At 38.7% G+C, this 21081-nt stretch overlaps 1 protein-coding gene and 1 pseudogene across 1 annotated transcript in view; one reads left to right on the top strand and one right to left on the bottom strand.

The window, feature by feature from the left end:
- NOL10 (nucleolar protein 10) overlaps positions 1 to 19463 on the bottom strand; it is a 43276-nt gene extending 23813 nt beyond the window's left edge. Inside the window, exons 1-12 of the mRNA XM_072410088.1 lie at positions 19315 to 19463; positions 17706 to 17751; positions 17499 to 17597; positions 16521 to 16598; positions 13672 to 13709; positions 12735 to 12866; positions 12023 to 12108; positions 10292 to 10370; positions 5739 to 5888; positions 5475 to 5541; positions 4564 to 4616; positions 187 to 313 (exon numbers count right to left, since the gene is read on the bottom strand). Of these exons, the coding sequence (XP_072266189.1) occupies positions 187 to 313; positions 4564 to 4616; positions 5475 to 5541; positions 5739 to 5888; positions 10292 to 10370; positions 12023 to 12108; positions 12735 to 12866; positions 13672 to 13709; positions 16521 to 16598; positions 17499 to 17597; positions 17706 to 17751; positions 19315 to 19380 (1021 nt within the window). The 5' untranslated portion in view covers positions 19381 to 19463. The remainder of the gene's footprint in view (positions 1 to 186; positions 314 to 4563; positions 4617 to 5474; positions 5542 to 5738; positions 5889 to 10291; positions 10371 to 12022; positions 12109 to 12734; positions 12867 to 13671; positions 13710 to 16520; positions 16599 to 17498; positions 17598 to 17705; positions 17752 to 19314) is intronic.
- LOC140330288 (U2 spliceosomal RNA) lies at positions 15410 to 15580 on the top strand (annotated as a pseudogene).
- Positions 19464 to 21081: the final 1618 nt, after the last annotated feature.

Below are 21081 nucleotides of genomic sequence, written 5' to 3'. Positions count from 1 at the left end.
AAAAAAATAAAGATATCTTAAGATGCCATTACAGAAAACTATATTAAAACACAGCAGTGCTTACAAAAAAAATAGCAAGCAAGGCATGACATTGCGACCCAGATGGTTCTTGATGTGACATGGTCAGAGCACATGAACTAAATGCATTAATGAAAATTAGATTTTTTTTCAAATAACATTACTCACCAAGATCTTCCAGATCCTTCTTAGTGACAAACTTGTAATCGTCATACACCGTCGTCTCTGGATTTTCTTCCAGCTCTTCAGTTAGGTTATCCAGAAATGAACACCATCTGGGAGCAGGGCCCAGGGCCTACAACCACAGACACTGAGTTAAAAATGTTTACATAGAACACAGTAGAGTCACGGTCACTTGTACAGTAAAAAAAGAGTTCCCATTCAATAATAAAGTTCTATTCTTCTACTGATACTACTAACCACAGAACACAACCTGTATTATCAAAATATAAAGACCTTTACATGGGAGACTGATTCCTTCTCAAAACAGGAACAATGCAAATATTTGTTCCAATATTGTGGAAATGTGGCTGGAACATTTCTTTTATTATTTGTCCAGATTAATGGCAAGCAATGGAACGGTTAGCTGAGCAGGTGGTTAAAAAAAATTTGAAGAGTAGAAAATGGACAACACAGTGGTGACTTAGTCTTTGATCTAGCATTGGAGTCCAGAGGGTAAATCCTTCCAAGCTTTAGGGAGGCCTTTCTTGACGGTTTTAACATCGGGGAACCTCCTAAAATAGGTTTTAGGTTTTAAGGAACCTCTTCTATAGTTATATAGACTGCAATGGGGCCTTCCTTCAATGTTACAGCTATGGGCCATTCAAGTCCATAGAAAAAGGGTTGTGAATACAGCAACAAGGAGAGTTCTAAATGAAGACTGTAAACGTCAGAGAGAGGTGAATACCTGGTTAGTTAGGAGTAGGTTAGAGAGGTAGGGGAGCTTTGTAATTTTCATCTAAACCTAACTTGTCCTGTAAATTAAAGCGTACCTAAACTCAGAATTTTCACTTTATATAAAAGGGTAGACAACCCTTTTATTTAAGGGGTATAGGCACTTACTGATTGCTTAGGCAATCAAGAAAGAATGGGAGCGCAAAGCCTCCTCTCCGGATACCTATGTCACGCATCCTGGGAGGCTCTTTGGGCTCTTTCTGCACATGGATCTCGGGGGTGCGCAGAAGAAGCCTTTTAATCAAAAAGGAAAAAGTTTCCGATCTCACACATGCAAAGTGAGATCAGCTTTTTCCCAATCTACGTCACCGGATCTCGCACCTGCATCGTGTGACGTAGGAAGAAGAACCCAGAAGAGAGGAGAAGATGGCAGCGTCAGGTGCTCCCACTGCGCCGGCCCAAAGACAGATACCAGTACGACGCAGGACCCGATGGAAGAAACCTCCCAACGGATAGACTGTTCTGCGGAATTGATTGTGTGATTCTTTTTGTTTTGGATAGTTTTGGGTTTGCTTTCTCTTTATGTTAACAATTGAGGCTGTCTGATGTAGATCAGCAAATCTGCACATAGCACCCCTTTTTGATTAGAAAAAGGAGAAAAAATATGGCAACAAAACACTTTTCAAAACTTGAATAATAAAGACATTTACAGAAGGCTCAATGCGCATCTTTCTGAAAGGCAGCAGAAGGAAATCACTAGGAAATCCTGACGTTGGGTCTGACTTACTAATATCTGCTAATCCCCTTGAACATGTTTGGTCTGGCGTAGGATGCACATGTTTCCATTCTGAGCTAGACACAAGCTGTGCAGAGTCATTAACACATTGACCCATTTCCTCTTGAAGTCACCTAACACTTCTGTGCTGAGCCCATTCAGATAGGCAGATAAAAATACAACTACTGATCACTTGTGGATGTTAACAAGACACTGGGAAACAGACAAAAAACAATGAGGCATCTGCTGTTTATGGTAAAGTAGACAAAAAGGAACAAGAAAGCCCTCTAAATCTAATGTAATAGCATTGTATAAACCTTACACTTAACCATCTGCTCTGTCTGCACTTTTGTCAAGAACAAATAAAGTGTTTGTATTTGCAAAAGCCATTCCAAAATGTTTTAATTTTTAAGTTGTAGTTAGACACACACAAAGCAAAGGTGTAAAATTATAGGCATACTGTTATACTAAAAACTTGTCCCATGTTACTCCACTTTCCTAACTATTGTACCCAAAGACAGATCCTATTTGTGGTGCTCATTAAAGCTAGATCCACACACATTTAAAAATGTTTTAACAGTTACCGTACATTAAACATTCAATGCATCTGCATACAGTAATACTAGCACTGCAAAGCGTGGTTAGGACTCTCTGGGCTCTATTTATTTAAGAGGGAATCAGACATTTACTAAAACATTCCCTCGTGGGAATCTTTCAGGTCTAAGGCTGGGTACAAACATACAATAAATGTCGTCACCTGATGACAAAAGACTGCACGATGCATGAACGAGTGCTATACATACAACGTTGGTCTGCTCCATGGAGGGAGGAGAACGACGGAGCGGCACCCCGCTGTGCTCTCTCCCCTTCACTTTCATTACAATTGTTCAGTGTCCATTGATTCGTCAGGAATGACGGGAGAATATTTGATGAGAATCATCTGACGCGGGTACGTTTCCTATGTGTTTGAATGGCAGTAACTGATTTCCACTAGGGAATGTTTGAGGGAATGTCGGATTCCCTGTTTTATAAATAGAGAACATTCTATTGTCTTTTCTCATATTTCGTTAATAGCAACAGTTGGAAGGTTTGCTCCCTTGCCAGACCTGTGCCTTTATCAAAAACTAAAGACAGTACATAAACCTAATGTTGGGCCCTCAATAAATGGACCTGGGCGAAGTATGAGTTCACTTTAAGGTTTCCACACACACATACATTATAAAGAAATGTGTATTCACATAAAACGTCAGTTTCATGGAGCCTAGAGCAGTATGTGTGTCACTGTGTAATAAAACAAATCTTCTTCTTAATATCAAGATTATTTGTCTATGCAATGCTCACTACTAAACCTGTCCAACTCGCTATAAATTAAACAACTTTCTTAGTGAGTTGTTAAATTCCAGGTAACAGGATGATTCCCATATTCCCCTGATGCCACTTAATGTAGTTTGCTAACGTCACCCAGCTTAAATATAGGGCAATCTGCATCATTCACACTTGTCCTTTCATGTCATGTCCATGATTATTTCACAGCATAACCCCTACAATGATTAAACATACATCCTGTTATGAGTTTCCTACACACCCCGAGATCAACCTGCAGCAGAAAGTATAATAGACATCAATTTGCCCAAATATCCATGAGCTTCCTGCCTTGACCAGATACAACTGGATTTGTTTCAAAGAAGTGATTGAGGTGCAACATTTAAAGAGACATGTTGTAGAATTAATCTGTGCACCCATAATGGCACAAAGAAAGTCAAAGTCCACTTAATTTACCTTTCACCGGATTTTTAGACAATACCTGGCAGCTAGAATCATCATGATTGTCATGTGTTCTTCTGAACAAAAATGCATTGTGATGTAGAGCTGTGCAACCTTCCTCTCATGATTCAGAAAACAGGAAACAGCTTAATGAATATGTGAATGCACCTGTCTGTGCATACTTCTAAATTCAACAATTTTTCAAAACCTAGTCTTTAAACTCTATCACTGTATATCTTGGGAAGCCCCAGAGAGTATTTGCTGTAAATCAGAGGCACATTAATTCTTAATAATTTGGCCTGAAGAATGCAAAAATACATTTTATGTTCAGTACAACATGTTTGCAGAGAAATTAAGAATGGGCCAAAATTTTGGATTGTGTGATCACCAATTACTTACATAGTCATGCCCCAAAACCTGGCTTGGATGTGTAATTTTTAGTTAGCTTTATACCACAGATCAGTGGTATAAAAGATGGAAGCTGATGGAATGCTGCAGGTACAAGAGTTATGCAGTCTCTCTCTTTATCTGTAGCCTCCGATAGTGGTGAGGCAAAGGGGAACTGGTAAACCCAGAGAAAAGAGTAAACCCTCTGGACTGAACAAACAACAGGGCATGTTCACATACATTTTGAGTTTGACCAGACACAACTTGATCAACCCGACTGATAATTATTAACGCTAACTAATTAAATGGTCCCAAAAAGTCTTCAGGCCAACCAGATATTTTGCCATCACCATACCTGGTAAGAATGAGCCCATTTTTTAAAGTGTGTAGGGTTATTTTTTTGTTTATCATGCATTTATATATATATTTATATATCCATACTTATATTATGAACTATTCCTTAGAAGTGCTTACAGTCTAATGTCCTTAATATAGTCACAGTATAATGACACTATTTTAGGGGGCATTACCAGTATGTATTAGGGATGTGAGAGGAAACTGAAGTGCCTGTAGAAAACCCATGGAAAAATACTACTACCCATTAAGCCGAATGTAAAGAATTGCCTTTACAGTCTACTTAAGGCATAATTAGTTAAAAAAAAATATGAAGGTATCAACAGGTTTTACTTTACTTATGAACAAAGATGGGTTTTACAATAACTTACCGGAATGTAGTAGACGTTCATTTTTGGTGTTTCATTAGCTGTGAACAGCATTCCTGAGGACACAAACATCACAAGTCATAAAAAACATGTTTATACACACAATGGACACCTGGCAGCTGTGCAGGGCCTGACACTACAGACTGCCCGAAGAGAGGAGCATGGGAAAGGTCTGTGTCACACAGTAAATCCAGCAAAACTGTCAGCAGGGGACACACCAAACAGGTAGAACAGAGATGGCAATAAAAGACAAACTAGCAGCAACAACTGTAAATTAAAAAAAAGGCAAATTAAAAAATCTAATCTATACTTTAGAAATATATCTACTAATATAGATATAACTATATGAAATATTATATATATCTCAATATGATCGGAAGGCTTTACGAACCATGAGGTAGGCCTAATTTTATATATATACATACTGAGAAGGATGGTGCAGGGGAGACATTACTGCCTTTTCATTGTTTAGGCAGGAAGTTAACACTATTCATGCCATGTCCAGTCGGAGGGTTGGGGTAGGAAGGTGACCCTGTTCCCTGTCCAATCAGGGGTTTGGGCAAGGAGGCAACACAGGTCATTCTATGTCCAGTCAGGGTGACAACTTTGTCCTTAGTTATACGTGAAAAGAACATGGAGACAACACTTAGTACAGCCAGCAGCAATAAGTAAGTAAAATGGGTTAGATTCTCTGCCAGGTTATTTTTAATGGCTGCATTTTTAATTCTATTGTAATTCCTATGCTGCTGTTACAGGAATAGAAAGTAAGGGGATGTCTTAACATTGTCTACAGAGCTTTATATACAAAATTTTTGAAGCCTGAAGCGAGAGGTTGGAGGGCAGCCTGCAGGGTGAGCTATCTTCCATTAACCCCAATTTGAGCTGTATTTCAATACTACTCATAAAAAACTCACCTGAATTAGGATATAAGCACACATCATTCACATCAGCCTCTGGTTCAATAGACGTAAAGATTTTACCCTGCGAATGAAAGTTTAAATATCAATAATGGAAAATATTTAAAATAAACCATATGACAGACAAAGATGAATGGTCAACAGATCAGACACAGCAAGTAGCAAATTCTTAGTTTAGAATAGGATGTTAGACTTTCAATAACACAAATACGTCATGTTAAAACACTGTAATATTAAATCAATCTTCACATATGGACTTACATTATCTTTGTTCCACATTTTGATGATTCTGGAGTCTGCTGTTATTATTAACTCTAGAGAATTATGAAACTGGATGGACCTAATTGGCAGCCCGTACTGGTGATCTTTCACAATCATGGGACGGCTAGAGCGGAGATCATAGAGCAGCACCTAGATACAAGGAGGAGATTATTTCATCACAAAAAAATTGTGCAAGTCATTATTCCTCTATTTGAGCAATGTGTATGAAGAAATCTCAGATAACCATACAAGACAGGTTTGTGAAAGTCAGGATTTATGGAAAACTAAAAAACAAAACAAATATTGTGTAACTATGTAACCTGAAAGCTTTGTATGTGTTTTGCAGGTTTTAATGCAGGTACCTAAGTAAATAATAGCACTAGGTAGCCATCAATGATGTCTGGGTGTCAAAAAGCCTCCAAAAAACATGGTGGAGTCACCATAGGTGGAACCAAGCACATCTCATGGCAGTTTATTGCTGTTGGAAGTTATTAGAACCTTTGGGGTTTTTTATATGCAAGTTCTCTGGAAGTTTTTATTGAATAAGCAATGCTCTACTATTGTGTATTTTATTTCTATTAGCTCAAGCTTGATTTTTTGGAAGATAAAGGCTACACGTTATATTATACCACCAAAAAATGTGGTGCATGAAGCATTTTTCCAAGAGGTCAGTTTTGAAAGCACAAGTTTTTCTTAAATACTGCTGGTGGATGTTAACATTACAAATTCACTTTTAATAATGATCTAAAGTTTTGGCCTCACCATAATATGAATTTTACACAGCAGTGCTCTCACAATATTATAGCACTGAATTATTTCTCAAAATTAGAATTTAGTTCACTATAGCCAGATCAGTCAAATTTCTGATTGGATATAATGTGTTGCTGAATTAAAACAATATGATGCAAAAAATTCTCCATCAGAAAAGATGATTGAATGCTGAGCAACACAGACATCCGATATTATAGATATGTAGGTAAAGGAGTACCCATCAGAAGAAAACCTAGACAGGGATGATTTAGAAAAACTACATTACGTCCTTTTTTTAATCTCAGAAACACACTAGGAACTATACTATTAAGCAGGACAGTCTGTTCTTTCAGTTATAAACCAATTTTCTGTGGCATCTCTTTTTATTTCTGGTGAAGCCTGCTCACTTAATGTTCTCAGCCATATCACTAACTTATTATCATTTTGAATTACAACAGAGTACACGTTGTCAATGACAGAAAAATGAGTAAAAGGTGCAAAAAGTGGCCTTGTCATCAAAAATCAAGATGTAAGATTCGGGTAATAGAAGAGCTAATTCACCTCTTCAGGGACCGTGTATCCGGAATATCTATTGTTCCATCAATGAAGTCTCAGGCATACCAGAAATGTCTAATACCTAAGTAATGGTCCCCCTAAGTTTTTTGCGAGTATTGTAGTGATATGAGTTTTAAAGGAACCAAAGTATGCCGAGGGACACAGACACCCCCCTCCACAATACGCTGTGAATTATAAAGAGACTGATGGAACTGCAATACTAAATAGAGGAAAGATTCAACAGGCCACAGGAAAGTAAACTATTAGGAGCTCTTCCTTTGCAGAACACTTTCAATGTTTTTTTGAGAAGCTGATAGGGTCACATTAAATAAGGGTTATCATCAAAAATGATTTTTTTGTAACAGGACTGCTTGCTCCATTACATTGTTAAAAACTGTAATTTTTATTTTTCAGTTTTTTTCCATTATTACTTTTACTGTTTTTAAGTCGAGTCTACCCACGTCCAAAGCTCACACCATTGAGAGATGAGCCCACAGACCACCTGGGATATTATTGTCATATATCCCAAAAGACTGTGGGATTCTACACAGGGTGCATGCGGAAGCCACTATAGTTGAAGGGTATTATTGATGAATTTTAAATCTGAGCCTTTTGCATACTCAATGGACAGCTTGGTGTGCAGTGGTTAGAAACTCTGGCCTTTGCATCACTAGGTCCCATATTCAAATATCAGCCAGAACACTATCTGCATGGAGTTTGCAGGTTCTTCCCGTGTTTGCGTGGGTTTCCCCTGAGTACTCAGGTTTCCTCCCACATTCCAAAAACATGCAGTTGGGATAATTGGCTTCCCCAAATTGACCTAAGAAAGAGTTAATGACATATGACTATGATGAGGACATTAGATTGTGATTCCCTTTGAGGGACAGTTAGTGACATTAGTAATATGCTTGTGTAATATAAATACTAATAATAATACTCAGCGTAAACTTTAGAATGTTTACAGAGGAGATAAATGAAGTTTTGGGAATGTTATATTAGCTTCATATTATTCTATCAATTGCAGAACTATGTCAATAGTTAGAATATATTCCCAGGGGTCCTAAAATATTTGGAACAAGGACAGCAAAGCTCTCATGTAAAACAGATTTTTAAATCATTGCCCACTGGAGGCATTTTGCTCCCAATACTAAATATAGAACTGTACGTAAAAGAAAATCCCTCCAAATGAAAGCATAGTCTGCTTTTACACTGGAATGGGTATCCCCAATTATATTAATATTACTTATTATAATATTTCCCTTCACTGCCTGTACTGGTAATACCTGTAAATTTAGCAAGACACAAGTGAATTACCCTAAAGGGGACACAGCCTCCAATATAAACCTGTCATCAGAAAATTAAAAAGCATAATCCATAAACAGTAGTAAAGCCAAAACTCTTCAGTTCTTTAACCTCTAAAAAAAGGCCATATTTTGGATGTAATGCATCAAATCAAAGTCTGGCAGGGTATTCAATCAGCTTTGATTACCACATCTGGATTAATGCCAACCTGCTAAATGGACTTTTGTGACATGCAAATAAAGGAATGGAGAAACCATTCTTGGATGATGAACACCTGCACCTGTCTATTGCAGTCACAGCACATGGAGCAGTATGCTTGAAATCTGCAGGCTGCCAAGTTCTCTTAAGCTATTGCTTACAAAACAGTAAGAAAAGTAGACAATTGCAACTGCTGCGCTTCTCTCATATCAGGCTTTATTTGATTTTGAAGCAGTATTACCAAACCTAATAACTTCCAGAATTGACAATAAGACTGCGAGACAGGAAATGGCTGCTTCATCAAGCTTTTTCATTAAAGTGTGTTTCTCTTGAAAGTTTTTAAACAACATACCAGTTTTCTCACCATTTTATGTAACAATGTTATAATGTTATGTAACAATGTAAAAAGGTCTAAAAAAGTATCACCTATTTGTCCTGGTATATCTTCTCAAACAAAGAGCTTCGAAAATAGGAAAAATTCAAACTGTCTTATTTCAATCTATGGTGACTACAGAAAACAACTATTCCTTTGACAATACAACTCATTGGGCAAATTTGTATGCAATAGATTCAATTAACACATTTCATTTACAGATGTGTAAGTTTATTAGCAAGGAAAAATGTTGGATCGTTTGACTGGTTTCTGATGCATGCCTGCATGCCTGCTTACTGGAAGCCTATGAATAACTGATTGAACTAGTACACATAAAGAAAGGACATGTGTCACTCCTGAGATAGTCAGTCCTTTATGTCAGAGGTCCCCAAGCCCCGGGGCATAGACCCGTGCAGGACTGTGGCTGGTGAGTTGGGGGTGCAAATGACAGGAGGCAGAAGCGCTGGCAGCAGTAGAACAGGAAGGCCTCCTTACACTATTCTAAAGCTAGTGACAGCAGGAGCCCAACCAGTGGGAGCAGAGGCGTCCCTCCTCACACCACTTACAAAGGAGCTGCTGAGAATGGCAGAGCAATGTATGTAAGGCTTACACTTCTCTGCCATTCCCAGCAGCTCTAACACCTGACTGCACACCGGCTCTCTTACACTACTCTGCTATTCTCAGCTAGCGTGTGGAGAGGAGGTCGAGCTGCGGAGAATAGCAGAGTAAGTGTAAGCTGTACATATACCAGGGGACGGCAATATTTTATTCTATGTTACCGGGCCCTACTGTCAGAAAGGGTGGGGCCTTATGAAATCTACTGTTCACATCAGAACTGTCATCTTAGTATCAAAATTTGCTGCTCTTGACTACAGCTTGCCAAATGAAGAATGCAAAAGCATTTGTATGTAATATTACATTTATACCTGTTGAAACTATATAGCTACTGTAAAATGTATATAAATTAGTTGAATTCTCAGTCTCCCAGCTGTGACCATAGTTGTTAGGAATTGTATGCGGAATATAAATATGCATGTATTTTTGCTACTCCATATTGAAAATCTAAAGAATGGTAATACCAGGCAGAATCAATTATCTAATTAAATACAGGTAATATTTCCTGTATTTTATATCAAATCAGTAAAAGGTCTTAACAAGAAATTTTTTACCAACAGATACGGCTGCTGCCTAGAACAAGGTAATTACATATTAATATTATTATTATAAATAAAGAGTATTTATATAGCCCCAACATATTACGCAGGGTTGTACATTAAATAGACATATCTGTATATATCATATGCAACCCAGTTTTACTATCTGGACAGATAACAAGAATGGAGTGAAGGTGATCTGTATATTGTGCTGTCATTACCTGGCCAGTTGAAGTGCCCACAGCCATCTGAAGAGATCCATTAAATTTCAGAGCAGATACAGACGGTAAGCCTTCAATTCTGAAAGAATGAGATAAGGTAAGAGCATTCTATCCAGCCCAAATAACTAAAGCACATATTATGTATTGAAGCCAATGGCAAAGGAATCAATTTAAATATTTTTAAGCAAAAAACAAAAAAAAAAAATATTCATAAATGAGTATATGAGAACACTTTGAACCAGGAGCAAAATACTAAAAATACTTTAATAAGGCGTTGTACAGAGAATGCTTGGTTCAAAAGAACAAGGTGTTGACTTTCAATGACTTGTTTTGTACTGTTCCTCTGTATGTAGAAGTATGGCTCTGCTTTCTCAGGTAAGAGCTGTTCCTGATTACCAGTGATCGGATGTCTGGTCTTCTTAGCAAGAACACTGAACAGCACAATAGTGACATCAACAAATCTTAACGCTAGAGCAGGGGTGTCAATCTCAAATACACAGAGGGCCGAAATTAAAAACTTAGACGAAGTCGAAGGCCAAACTTGAAATTTATTGAAAAAATTGAGGAAGTTTACTACTTCATCCATAACAAACAAAAACAAACCCCTCTACACACTTTAGGGTTGAAAAGATTATTTTCTATCTATCTATGCAGGCTGTGTGTTGTTCATCATCTCACATCACAAGTTTGTCTGACACTAAATATTACATTATGCAGTTTCTAATGGGTTGAAACAAACACAATGCCTCTGGTGGTCAGGCACCATGTGATCATTGCCTAGGTTTTGTGTCACATGATGGATGCATGTACTGAAAATGATGATGTGAGGTGGTAACGTGGGCGGGTGGGCCAAATGAAGTTCATTTTCGGAATTCTTTGGGGGGGGCAAAAAAAAAAAGAACCTTGAGGGCCAGGTTTGTCCCACTGCAGATCTGTAATTTTCGGCCCAGGTCTTGTCAGAAAATGCACTACTATTTTAGGAAGGGATTCATGACGAGGTAGGTTTTTTTTTTTAAGGTAGTGCACATTTAGCCAAAACTTTCTTTGTTTTCAATAGAGTACAGAAGAGTCAGTAATGCATTCAAGGAGGTTTATTCTGGTCTCTATCTCCTTTAGGTATATTACTATCACCCTGCCTTAAATACCACCACCATAAAACTATAATCAGAAGGAATTTTAAGGAGGTTTATTCTGGTCTCTATCTCCTTTAGGTATATTACTATCACCCTGCCTTAAATACCACCACCATAAAACTATAATCAGAAGGAATTTTGAAATACAATGTTTTTCATACAAATGATAGTTTTTTTTAAAAACTGTCATTAGTTATGAGACCAGTTAGGCTATGTACACGTCAGATGATTCTTGAATGGTCGGGCTGGTCTCTGGCAAGAATCTGACGTGTACAGAGGTGTTCTGACCTCTTTTAATGATCCACCCTGATGGTTCTTTTAGTGACAGACAACAAACAGCAATATTAATAACAGAGAGAACGGGGGGTGCCACTTACTTGTTCCCCCTCCCATCCTCTCCATAGAACAGAATGGCCCCGTGTGTACAATGCTCATTCATTAAACTGTCACTTTTTTGTCACTAATTACACAACAATATTGAATGTGTGTGCACAGCCTTAGGATGCTTTTTTATATTTTTGTTTAAACAGATCTGTAGAGGTTTTTAATTTTGTGTAAAAATAATAATTTAAAAAAAAATGTTTTTTGTGTAACCTACTCTGTATCCTCCGTAACACTGTTCAAGGCACAGTCCAGCATACCCACTCGTGTTCTTATCCGCGGGTCCCAACATTCCACTTTACCCTTGAAAAGAATAACAAAATATCACAGTGTTATTTTAGGCAATTAAGTAACAGGAAAACAATTAACAATCTATCAAGTATTGTGGAATGGATAAAATGTATAAATATAGCATAAAAACAAAATAAAGCCGAACAATGTATGTAAAGAAATCCATCCACCATTAAAAAAATAATTAAAAAAAACTCCCTGAATGTTTTATATTCTTCTTTCCTTGCTCCTGGCAGATCTACACCATGTAATCCACAGTGACCTGCACATATACCATTTGTATAGATAAATCTCATAGCTTGTCGCTTCTTCTGTACCTGTGTGGAAATTTCTATTAGTTCCTATAGAGAGACCGCCCATCAAATGGACGAAGAAAAGCTGGTACCTCCATGACAATGTATCAGATTTTTGTACTCATTTGCAGAAAACACAAACCGGCCTGGAGAATTTTTCCCCATGGGATACACACTAAAGCTCCAGCAGAAGTGAGAAGTAGTGAATACAAAACTTTGTGGGGGTCCTGGGTAAGGTAAAGTTTAAGTGTACTTTCCCCCAGTTACCCTTTGTGGCATCTGAGAACAGTCTAACAATACAGCGTTCTTAGCTCACAAACTTTCTTCAGTATTATCTTACCTTGCCCCAACAAAATACAGGTCACAGGACGGATAATGATAAGAAAAGTCTCTGCCAAATTTTGGTATCCTAAGCCTGTAATATCGGCCGTGCTGAGAATGGAACTCTACGTATCTGTCACTCTGTAGAAACACAATCTGGAGGAGAACAAAACCATGTGTTATAATGTGTCACATACAAGAACCATTTTAAAAATGTCTTAACACAATAAGATATGTTTATCACCCAACAAATCTACTTCATGCAAAAAAAAAAAAGAACAACTTAATTTTTGATTAATATCCATAGTATCAGGGTAGAACTTACACCTCAGGGGTCAATATTTCATTCAATAAACAATTGGGGAGAAGGCAACATTTTTTAATAACCTATTTTGTGTTTGAAACATTGACAATAATCCCTGGCAACTTAGATTGCAAGGTTATGAGAAATATCACTCTACCCAAATCAGGTCAGCCAATATCCAGGTACTGTAGAGAAGACAGGTAACCAGAAGTGGAATTGGGTAAATTCTGCCATAGGTGTGTAGGTATCTTGGTCTAAGCAACAACTATTGAAGCCATCTGTAGAGAGACGTCAACTAAGTAAATTAACGTCTCCAAGCTTATACCCCTGTATACAGATGTATACCCCTGTACAGATGTCAGATTTCTGTAGCTGGAAGTGATCTTTTTCTGTGATAGGAGAATAAACACGTGCTATACACAGAGCAGTGTTCTCTTTTATGGACTTTCCATATGAAAGTACTGTGGTCATCCCTGCTCGATCATTGATTGATGCACCAGGGTGGACTGATGAATGATATGAGGGGCTGCTGTACACATGCTGGATTTGTATGTAGGTAGCATGTGTACATAGTGTAAAACTCCTGTTTATGTAACCGGCAACTGCTATGCATAACATACATAAAGTAAAAAACAAATACATATTTAAATAAAATACCTTTGAATAGTCCTCAGATAAGATATCAAACTTGACCACTGAAAAATAAACATAACAAAAATCAAAATTAAACAGAAAATGTGTAAATTTACAATATTTCAACTACCTAAATCCTGCCTACACAAATGTTGTCTAAATACAAGAGAAATCTGTATTCCTACACAAACACTGGTCTAATTGGTGTATATTTTTATGTCTGTGCAATAATTAAGCGTAAAACTATTTCCTATATTTTCTCTCTTTGCAGGTGCTTTCTATAATAAAGACCAGTCTGTAGTGTTCTCTCTCCTGTGCACGGTGAATGCTGCAGGCAGCCTGTAGTAGGTGGACCAGCAGGGTCCCTGCCACATCTCTGTTCACTGCACAGGCTGCACAGGCTCATCATTGCAACGTTGTCATTTTTTTATATTTTGTTACTGAGTTCCTTGTCATACAACCACTACATGTGATTGTGTTTATGTCTATTACAACACTGTCATCATTAAGAAACCCATCTATGTGGATGCAGATGCTGCTAGAATGCATATAGACAGAAAGTGGGTGCTGCAGAGGATCACATAATAAATTATGGAAAAATAAAAGGAAAAGAAATGTAGCAATTGTTTCTATGACACAAAGAGCTTTGGTCTTTTAACAAAAGGCGATGATTCTCAAACAGGGTTCCTCCAGCGGTTTCTTGAGCAATTTGTGCCTCTCAGGTCAGATACCACTGACACCAATGATCTTTTGGTTATCTCTAGTGTGACATTCTTCCCACTGGTCAGCAATGTAGGCATTACAACCACATTAATCTATCATGAGCCATGGTTTTAGAAATTATAGCAGGGGGTTCCTCAATATCTGAAAGTTATTTCAAAGGTTCCTCCATGTTAAAAAGGTCAAGAAACAATGCCATGAGGAAAACGATTTTATTTTAATTTGAAAGCTTGTAACAATGGGCCTGATTTATTAAAGCTCTATAGGACTGGAGAGCTTCCCCTTTATCAGTGAGTCCAGAATCTGTATCTGGATCTGTCCAGAATTTAACCTCCTGGGCGCTTCATTTCTGTCCGGATTTGTGTGTCTAAAAGCGGTACATTGTTTTTCACGAAAATGTATTTTACAGAATAATATAATAGTATGAGCATAAAAAAGTTTGAATCACAAAACCATGTCATATTATTAAATTAATTTAAAATTTTTTTTTTAATTTTTTAAATTAAAAAAAAAATAAAATAAATAATATACTCCTACTATTATATTATACTCTAAAATAAAAGTTCATGAAAGACAATGTACTGCTTTTACACATAAAAATCCAATGTATTGCTTTCAATACAGTTATTTTGTGTTGAATGCAATACCAATGGATTAGAATTTCCCGCCCCGCCGGCAACATCCCCACGCACCAACGTCACCGGGAACCCCTGGGTGACTCATCGAGTGCAGAGCAAGCCAGCAGGAGGAAGAAAGAAAACGGACATCGCAGAGAAAGACGACGCAGGACGCTGGTGGATCAGGTAAGTATCAACTTACTATTTACTTCCCATAGGTTTATCTACCCCGAGAGTGACTTGGGGTTACTGCTTTTAGCATCCTTTTTCTACCCCGAGTCACACTCGGGGTTACCGCCCAGGAGGTTAATAAATAGCAAATTACTTTTAAGAATTCTATTCTAGATTTACTAGATTACCCAGGTTCACTGATGAAAATGTATCATCTACAACCTTGGAGAGATTTATTAAATCAGGCCCAATGTATCGCTTCTCGGCCTTTTGGCTAAGATCAAGTGTAGTATCTGTTCTTATCAGTGTTCAGGGTTGGAACGGGCATTAGCGTCTTAGAGGGGAGATGCTGTGCCTTAGTACCTCTATTAAGGACGGTCTACCTCTGGTGTAGCTCTGTAAGGGGCCGCCCTATGCAAACCTGCCGGCCTTATCCACCGGAGGAAGAGCTTGGGCCTGCCCTGATAAGGAGCTCCCAGGGGTTTTGACTGACCCGCTGGTGAGGATGGAGAAAAGCTTGGTCTTACCAATCGGTCTGACGAGCGGTCCGAATCTCGCCCCAGTGTCGTACCCCTGGAGTGGCGAACCAGGGGCACCTTAAATCACTTGGGTTTGGGACCCCACTTGATTTTTGGCTGCACTATGCACGTCACTGTTTATATTTTGGATTCGGCACGCCGCCTTATTCTGCATTAGCTGCGGCTAGTGCAGAGGGGCAATTTTTAAACCTGTTGCCCTGTGTGTTATGCACAGAGCACTTATTTAAATGTTTTTTTATGTTTTGTCACTGTCACTGGTGTGGTATTTGTGTGCCACTTTTTGATGGAGGGTGCTATTCCCTTATGGGCTGGCCCTGAAGTCTTGGAGAGTGCCTTGGCCTAAAAACCAGGCGCTCTCCCTCAGTGGGAGTCTCTCTTCGGGAGAGCTCCCAGCTTAGTATCTTGTGGGACCTGCATGGGCGAGTCCCAGAGAGAAAAGGCCCCTCTCTGGCTTCGGTCAGGAGGGCATGTGTGTCCATCCCGGCTTCGGCTGGGTGGGCTTAGTATCCAGCCCTCGTCTGGAGCTTTGCTTCGGAGGGTTTGGAGAGAAAGGGTGGCCCTTCCTCTTTTGAGGAGGGATTACCAAATAGTACCCCAGTGCACGTTTTTTGTGTGGTGTTTTTGCACTATCACTTTTTTATCGTCACGGGGTGTGTTTTAGCACGGATCGCGAGATTCGATAAAAAAAAAAAAAGAAAAAAAAAGAAATCAGGCCCAATGTTTAAAGAAATATAACATAACACAAGGCCTCATCCACATCAATCAAGATTTCCCAGTTTAATAGATCATTTCTATAAATGTTCAGCTACAATAAACGAATACTGACCATCAGCATCCAGACACCTTTCAAATTTCAGAGACAGCTGGTAAGTGTCATAACAGCGAATGCGGGGCTTGTATGTGCCTAGCAAAAAGAAAAAAAGTTCAACAAAAGTAATAACAATTGCATCCAGTTGCATTTAAACCCCAATATTAAACTTCTCATATTTGCTTCCTTTCAGTCTGCTAAATTTATAATTAAAAGATTTCTGTAATAACTGACTGGTAACTAAAAATAAAAAAAAGCAAAAAAAAAAAAAACATGAAAAGAAACAAAAATGATTTTTTTGCAGCAAAAGCTGTCCATTTTCCATGGTCCAAGTTCATAAGCACAATCATTCTCAACCAGGATTCCTCGAATGGTTGTTGAGTGACGATTTGATGATGCCTGCATAGTTCTGGGGCCAACATCACTTGGAATAGCCAGCTGTATGACTCCAATGATGTTTCTAGGTATTTATAATGGTAATATTCTAGCCACCACTGTAGGGGGGAATTCTTTTCACTGGCCACTAATTTAAGAGGGTTTTTTTTTTTTACTCCATTGATCCCAAATAAATTGATATATTCATGAGTTCCAATGACTTTATTATTTCATGGGATCCTCAACAACTAAAAATTATTTAAAGGGTTCCTAAGTGGTAAAAAAAAGTCCAGAATAGCATGTGACTCTCTATCCTTCTCTACCTTGTAATATCTCCAATGCCTAGGGACTGGCCCAGTGTTATCAAATTCTGGCAGGCATGGAGTCTGTGCAAGCTGGATTTGGGGCTTATATTTCATAGGTCTCGTTTTTTTTAGCTAAAGTTTAAATTGTTGTCAGTCAAAAGGTTTTAAAGTTAGACACCGGTTCTCTCCAGACATTTATTGCTAATGGCATTGAAGCCAGTTCACCAAATCATGAACCATCAAGTCAAATAACGCTGCCATTACATTATCTTCATTGATATTTAATCCTTTTATTCCAATAAAATATTATTCCCACCTGCAGCCATGATGTACTGTCCATCCCTGGAAACTTTGATGTTGGTGCTGACGGTGGGCATCTCAAAGTCCTGAATGAGTTCGATCCTCCTCCGGACGTCTAGAAAAAAAACAAGTTTATTCCAATCATCTGCTGGTGCAGGAAAAGCCGACAAATTTACCTTCATTATTATGTGTTCGTTCATGTTAATATATTTATAATACTTACCCACATCTTTTTTCTGTAGTGCTCTCTTTTTACGATCTGATAACCACTGCAATACAGAATTGTGAGAACAATTCATAAGAATGATGTACAATATCAATATATGGAATAAAAAAAAAAAAAACACAAATGATAAGCTTTAAAACTACCAACAGAGCACACCATCATAGATTGTCAAAAAGCTATACAAATCATCAACCCCTCCCGAACGCACCAACTCTACACAGAGTAATAAGTATTTTGTCTTAACAGACTATCATGGGTGCCCTGACTGTACAGGGACTATGACGGGACGAGGCGTCAGTCTGCAGGGAATTCAGAAATCGCCCTTGCTCTAAATTTAGCCGAAAGACCTCAGAGCTGTGGAAAAACAAACAAAAAAGGTGGAAAAAAATTTAAAAATATATCTACAGATATTACATCAGCAATAGATTTGTACGAAGCATACCTGCTACTTGTCTTGCATTTGAAAAGTGTTGTCGGTGCAGCCGGTTCTTCCCTAAAAAGTGCATTCTACACGTGGCATACCAATCAGCCATAACATGAAAACCTAAACTGTGCTACTGTAAGTACCTGAATCTGTTCCAATTCTATCCTCCTTTAATCTACCACACATCAGCACACAAACTGGTACAGGGGAGAGCACTAGGTGCCAATTAGACTTTGCTGCAATCTTCTTGTCATGTCACTGCATATGCTGTAATGTGTAATTAGCAGGTGGATGACCTATTTCATACTATTAATTATCACCGTTCTTCTGACCAAGTTATGCTGCTGCAACAATGGCATACAGGCTTTAATATGCTCATTGACAGCTATCTCTGGGTCACAAAACTGGTCTCACAAACGAAAATATGTGGCTTTCAATACCAAAAATTAGTTCCAGAAAAGTACATAAATGTACTGTTACAACAAGCCTATTAGGCTCTCCCCCTGTAGCTTGGAGACATATCTACTTTAATCATACAACAAAGATAATATTATTTGTGTTCTACAGCAGCCTTCAAATAATATTTTCCTGAAGAACAGAGGGTGGAGTTGTGAGGTAAAAATTAATATTTGACACTAAAAAATGATTAAACAAATAAAATACGGGTTTCCTTTTTTTTTTTCTTTCTTGAAGAAAGAATATAACTTGAGCATAGTTTACCTTGCTTATAATATTTATTATAATATAGTGATTTTATATATTTAGGTCTACAAATCCTTAGATATCAGTGTTCTCGCCCTATTTACCCAGGTGCACCAGCGGCTGTTTTCAGGTGGTTACTGAAGAGTTATGTACCGCTTTTTGAGTGGAAATGAACAGAATTAGAACGCTAGGGGGGTTAATAGCCAAGCAGAATGGTGGAATTTTGGTTCATTAAACTAAAATACGAATCTGCATTTTTAATTTTGGTATTATATCTCTAGCAATAGCTATCACAGCTTCTGGCTCCTCTTATAGGTATGGAAGAGGAGTGAACATGATCGACAGGGTATATGTGTGTGTGTACTATGATGGGCACCGTGCCCTGGCAGTACAGGGAGTATGATGGGCACAGCAATGTCCACACTCACACTGCACTCTCTGCTGTACACTAACACCGTAAAAGTAAACAATGGCACCCACCTCAGGCAGAGACTTTCCGCAGCTGAGATTATAAATCTTCACATCATTGATATTGGAGACCTGCATGTCTGTGCCCGGCTGTCATCACACACTGCCCACCACTGTAACCCCACGTTGTGCCCAACCACTCTGCGCCGGATCCCTGTGTAGTCACGTGTGCAGGAAGGCGGAAGCTGCAGTGACACTGAGCTGGTAGCGCCATCTTGTGGTTGTCTAAACTCAGGAATCGCCATGTTGTGGATGGCGACGGCAGAATGACCTCTGACCTCGGATCCACGGTGTCTATGCTGGGAAAGAACTTCAAATTGTCCCTATCAATGTCCTTAATATATCACTATTGTGAAATGTACTGCATTCCAAGGAACTAATTCATGTAATGATGGTGGATAAATAAAATGCGTGTATATATTACCAATCTGTAATAGTTTAGGTTAATCCTTATTAGTATACTTAAATTCTGTTCAGTTTTTATTGCTGTCATTAGTAGGAGACATTTTCCCTTTACTTCCTTCTCAGGTGACCCCTCAATGCAAATCCGTTGTCACTGACGTATTTTACATTGCTGACATACCACACATAACAACCATAACAATGTATAGGTGTTTCCAAAACATTCCAATATTGTTTTATAAAAGAAAAAAAATATCATTTCCAAGATCTGTCATCGGTCCCAAGGAAGGCGACATCTGCACCACCGACTCCATGGTGGACTTCTGTGAAGACGGCGATCTTCCCGCGCGATACATTGTCTCTGACGCCTGGCTCTGTGTATTTAATATATTAAAGCTCTCTAGAGAGGATACACTTTCATCAGTGAAGCTGGGTGATTCAGCAAACCTGGAATGGATATCTTAAAAGTAATTTGCTATTTGTTAGCAAATGTTTTAATCCTGAACCAAATCCATTCCAGGTTTGCTGGGTCACCCAGCTTCACTGATAAAAGTCTATCCTCTCCAGCCTTGGAGAGCTTTTATAAATCAGGCCCATTGCATGCATCTTTTATCAGTTAGTACTACCTCCTATTGATTTTGGGGTTTTTGAGTTTAGATCTGTTTTAAACTTTAAAGCCGGCAATGCTCCCCAGGAATTACATAACAGCAAACCAATTAACTCCTATGGCAGAATCTGTCAATGGTATTGTGTGTAACCGGAGCTTTCATATTGATGTTTATATGTTTTGTGTGTAAATATTTGGCTGCTGTCACAGTAATAGTAGATCCTGGTGTTATAAGGGACAGGTAAACCTGCAACACAACCAACCCACACCGGATACAGCATTAGAAAGATTTGTACAAATAGTAAATCTCCAGTTTTGCACAATAGGCTTATTTATTATTTTTATTTTTTAATAATAATAATATTATTATTAACCTCCCGACCGTTAAGCCCAACCTTGGTACGGGCTAAAAAAAAGTGCTATTTTGGTTAACCCCGGGGTTTTCCCTACATTAAAATCCCCACTTACCTGGTCCCGCTGTGCTCATCCAGCGTCATGTTCGTGTTCCAGCGTCGTCCGCCGTCGATCGTCGTCCGTCGATCTCCCTCTCCCGCGTCGGGTGCCTTCTCCTATACCAGCAGGACCGGCATCTTGTGTTCCGCCGGCCGGCCGGATGGAACACAAGATGCCGGCCGGCTTCTTACCTGGTCCCGCTGATCGTCCCGCGTCGTTCTCCGTCCAGCGCCGGGTGCCTTCTGAAACGAGAAGCCGTCCGGCGGAGAAAAAAAAGCCGCTCGGCTTCTCCCTGCGTGCGCGATGACGTCGGCGCG

Source organism: Pyxicephalus adspersus, chromosome 4 (genome assembly GCF_032062135.1).
Source record: "Pyxicephalus adspersus chromosome 4, UCB_Pads_2.0, whole genome shotgun sequence".
Classification (NCBI taxonomy): Eukaryota; Metazoa; Chordata; class Amphibia; order Anura; family Pyxicephalidae; genus Pyxicephalus; species Pyxicephalus adspersus.
Note: the sequence above shows the minus strand (reverse complement) of the source record. Positions and strands in the feature narration are given on the sequence as shown.